Here is a 3,574-nt window from a genome sequence, read left to right as displayed (position 1 = left end):
AACCAACTCTTGTTAAAATAGATTCAAGATAAGTAATTAAATAATTAAATAACCTTAAACATCCAATTTTTATTTCTATAATAACCTGTAAAAGAAATTTAATGAGGTTAATAAATTATAACTTAATTATTCATCGATAATTGTTTTATTCATTCAAAATAACACAACTGAAAATTCTCAATTTAAATAATAATATTATTAAATAATCAAAACTACTTTAATATCTATTTAAAATTCATACAATCTTTTTTTCGTTCTATCCATTTTTTGAATTCAAAATCTTAGTGGATCATGATCTAAACTAAAGCTCTTGTAATTATAATTTATACTTAACCACTTCTAAAAATTATTTAATTAACACTTAACATTTTAATAACACTCACAACTCAATCATTTTTATTTATTTATTGTAGTTTGGAAAAATAAATGATACACACACACAGGATATTCCGAGAAAAAGGAAAAGGATGGACCGGTGGAGCGGAGAGAAGAAGCGGCTGGCTGTTCTCTCACTTAAAGCGTGTGAAAGTTTCTATAGATAGAAATTAGAGCAAGCCATCTCAGAGAAAAGACTGTGTCTTGGTGACAGAGAGAGAGGGAGAGGGAGCGAGAGAGAGAGCTTTCTTCTCAGACTCGGTAGAATTACTCTTATAGAAGGAAACAAGAACCCTCGAAGCCAAGAGATGAAATAAATGAAGGAAGAATGAAACAGAGCAGTCTGTTCGGTCACTCAAGGGAACTAACGTCGGCCCTCGTTTGATATTCTCCGTCCCATGGCGAAAACAGGGGTCTTTGAATCCGATCCGATGGTGATGACGAAGGCGATGGAGTTAAAGAAAGAACTGCAGAAGCTAGTGAGGAACATTGTGGATGATGAGGATTACCGGACGGAATTAATTGATCAAGCAAGAGAGACTCTTTTTGCTTTGAAGGAACTGAAGGTGAAGAGGAGATCGTCGTCGTTGAAGCTGCGTGAAACAGTTTTGTGCCCTGAAGAGTTTAAGTGCCCTTTATCCAAGGAATTGATGAGAGATCCTGTGGTTTTGGCTACAGGCCAGGTTAGTGTTTCTTTTAAAGGAATTTTGAGTTTCACTCTGTTTGGTTCCCAAGAAAACTAAAAAAATAAACAGATTTTTGTGTGCGTCTGTGTTGTTTTTTCAGCTCTTGGTGAGCTGGGAAACGTTGTAATTACCTGTATTTTTTCTACTTTAATTTGAGTAAATGGTGATGGGATTTTAGTCTTTTAAAATAAATAACATGGTTTCAAAATCTCGAATCACTTCTTTGTTTTTCTGTTTTAATTATGGATTAATTATAATGAGTACTTTTCTGGATTCCCATTTGTGAATTTGGGTAGAAAATTTTGATTCTTGTCACTTGACCCTAATAGTACACTATCTTCAATTCTTGATCAGTTTAGGCAGCTCTTTGACTGCACATAGCGGTCAGAAAGAAAGGAGGTAACGTAATTAGCAGGAGTTTCTCTCTCTCTCTCTTATTTTCTCAGAAACCAAACACTGGTATATTGTTCTGGTGTATGCGTGTGAGTTGTAAATATACAGTGTTTAGGTGGTTTATAGTTTTTGGTAAAATATTCATTACCGGAGTTCGAAATCTGTTGTGGGGTTGGTGGGATCAAAGTACTGTGGATGAGATGAGTTCATTTTCTGCTAGTCCTTCATATCAGCTTCTTATTGGATGTTAATTTGTTCTGCTTTCGATGCTTGTGCTTTTCAGACGTATGATAGACCCTTCATCCAGAAATGGCTGAAAGCAGGCAATCGGACGTGCCCTCTAACGCAACAAGTACTGTCACACACAATTCTTACTCCTAATCTGTTGATTAGGGAAATGATATCGCAGTGGTGTAAGAGTCGGGGGTTAAAATTGCCAGACCTTGCTCAACATGCTAACGAGGAAGGAACGACAGAAGCAGATCGCGACCATTTTCTGTCTTTGCTTGAAAAAATGTCTCTAACACTTCCTGAACAAAAAGATGCAGCAAGGGAGCTGAGGCTGTTGACAAAGAGGATGCCTTCATTCCGGGCGCTATTTAGCGAGTCACTTGAGGCCATTCCTCAATTGCTCAGACCACTCTCTGAGGGCAAGTCTGGAAGTTCGATGTACCCTGATCTCCAAGAAGATATCATCACCACCCTGTTGAACCTTTCGATCCACGACAATAACAAGAAGCTTGTTGCTGAAACCCCCATGGTAATTCCTCTTCTTATGGAAGCATTAAGGTCTGGAAGTATTGAGACGAGGACCAATGCAGCTGCTGCCCTTTTCACACTCTCTGCTCTAGATTCCAACAAGACACTGATCGGCAAATCAGGTGCCCTGAAACCACTTATTGACCTTTTAGAGGAGGGACATCCTTCAGCTATGAAAGATGTTGCTTCTGCAATTTTTAACCTGTGTATTATCCATGAGAACAAGGCGAGAGCTGTGAGAGATGGTGCATTAAAGGTGATTCTGACAAAGATTATGAATGGTATCCATGTTGATGAATTATTGGCTATCCTCGCCGTGCTTGCTAGTCATCAAAAGGTGGTCGAGGAACTGGGAGACTCCGGAGCTGTTCCTTGCCTGCTTCGCATTATCAGGGAGAGCACCTGCGACCGCAACAAGGAAAATTGCATTGCCATTCTCCATACCATCTGCTTGAACGACCGAACCAAGTGGAAAGTAATGAGGGACGAGGAGAGTACCTACGGAACAATTTCTAAACTGGCTCGACATGGCACTTCAAGGGCCAAGAGGAAAGCTAATGGCATCCTCGAGAGACTGAATAGGGCTGTCAACCTGACTCATACAGCATAATGAATCCCTCTCAGATTCAAACGTGTAAATTCTACATCTGTTTTCAGCACTTTGGTTGTCGAGGCAGCTCCCGCACGCGTCATTCTCAATCATCTTTCTGTAAATTCTCTTCATCGGTATTTCTATTTCAGGCTTTCTCAGTCATTGTGAATAAACACTAAACTTCCCATAATTTTTTTCAATTTTGTTTGGTGCTATAGTTTCTTCATATGTGCCTTGGCTCTAGGTATTCTGGATGGTACTGGTACCATTTAGACTTTTCATATGTGTGTTTAGTGTTGTGGTGGGGTGTGTACATAAAATAACCCACCAATCTTGCATTCCCTTGAATCTCTACTAGTTATTACTCCTTTCCCAGTTTCTGCACAAATACTACAGGATCTTTGTTTAGTGTTGTCTGGCCTGGAGAAGGACACAAAGGTTAGGGATGATATGTACACGCGCGTGAATGGACGGTCCGGGCTCCATAAAAAGGGCTGGAGGGCAACGGGAATAATGCGCCATATTGAATGGAGCTGTGATTTCTGGTAATGTGGTCCATCAAGGTGGTGCCTGCCCTTTTCTGGAAGTAGGTCAATGGAACCAACCCCTATCCTCTCTTCTGCAATATAAATAATACTTGCCAGAAGGCGACAACTAGTGATTAAGCAGGCAGATCCCACGGTGGTGCATCTCCATTCTCTACTCAATGCGTGACCCTTTTTTAACTAGATAATAACAACACACATTTGCCGGCACAGGTACAACATGT

General features: G+C 39.9%; 1 protein-coding gene across 1 annotated transcript; it reads left to right on the top strand.

The window, feature by feature from the left end:
- The first annotated feature begins 447 nt into the window (after nt 1–447).
- Nucleotides 448–3,031, top strand: LOC118049946 (U-box domain-containing protein 9). Its single transcript, XM_035060137.2, has 2 exons — nt 448–1,058; nt 1,738–3,031. The coding sequence occupies exons 1-2, from the start codon at nt 774–776 to the stop codon at nt 2,821–2,823; spliced, it is 1,371 nt and encodes a 456-aa protein (XP_034916028.1). The 5' UTR covers nt 448–773; the 3' UTR covers nt 2,824–3,031.
- Nucleotides 3,032–3,574: the final 543 nt, after the last annotated feature.

The sequence above is a fragment of the Populus alba genome, chromosome 2, assembly GCF_005239225.2.
Source record: "Populus alba chromosome 2, ASM523922v2, whole genome shotgun sequence".
Taxonomy (NCBI): domain Eukaryota; kingdom Viridiplantae; phylum Streptophyta; class Magnoliopsida; order Malpighiales; family Salicaceae; genus Populus; species Populus alba.
Note: the sequence above shows the minus strand (reverse complement) of the source record. Positions and strands in the feature narration are given on the sequence as shown.

What these genes read in the sequence shown, in the direction of transcription:
- LOC118049946 (XM_035060137.2), top strand. Translation starts at nt 774, where the DNA reads ATGGCGAAAACAGGGGTCTTTGAATCCGATCCGATGGTGATGACGAAG. An exon ending in TGGTTTTGGCTACAGGCCAG is followed by an intron (nt 1,059 to 1,737) that starts GTTAGTGTTTCT and finishes TGTGCTTTTCAG; the next exon opens with ACGTATGATAGACCCTTCAT.